Source organism: Colletotrichum orchidophilum, assembly GCF_001831195.1.
Source record: "Colletotrichum orchidophilum strain IMI 309357 chromosome Unknown Scaffold_78.1, whole genome shotgun sequence".
Classification (NCBI taxonomy): Eukaryota; Fungi; Ascomycota; class Sordariomycetes; order Glomerellales; family Glomerellaceae; genus Colletotrichum; species Colletotrichum orchidophilum.
The window spans coordinates 234,510-234,833 of record NW_019173034.1 but is presented as its reverse complement, the minus strand read 5'-3'; the positions used below and the strand labels follow the sequence as shown (position 1 = coordinate 234,833).

General features: G+C 55.2%; 1 protein-coding gene across 1 annotated transcript; it reads right to left on the bottom strand.

Moving 5' to 3' along the window:
- Window positions 1–324, bottom strand: CORC01_08957 (uncharacterized protein; the record flags this gene model as incomplete). The annotated part of the gene is made up of 1 exon (XM_022620587.1): window positions 1–324. The coding sequence occupies one exon, from the start codon at window positions 322–324 to the stop codon at window positions 1–3; it is 324 nt and encodes a 107-aa protein (XP_022472977.1).

Genomic DNA, 324 nt, shown 5'->3' with positions numbered 1-324 from the left:
TCATAGTAACCGCGAGCCGTCGACACGAACAAAGAAGCCAAGAAACTGTTGCGCCGCGTGCTGGGTGACAAACAGGCAGCTCTTCGCTCTGAAGGAGCGCTCCAACATGGGAAACTCGCGAGTCGTGCCGTCTGGAGTCGAGGTGAGCGCATGGCCAGGAGTGGTATGCATGGCACCAGGAAGCGAAGAGCTCAACATCCTAACCAGGAATTCCACGGTGGAATTGTGCTGCAAGATCGAGTTACAAAAATGTGCGTTGACGACGTTGGCAAGTTGGGAAGGTTGCGCCCGCTGGCTTTCTTCAAACCTCCCACCCAACACCAT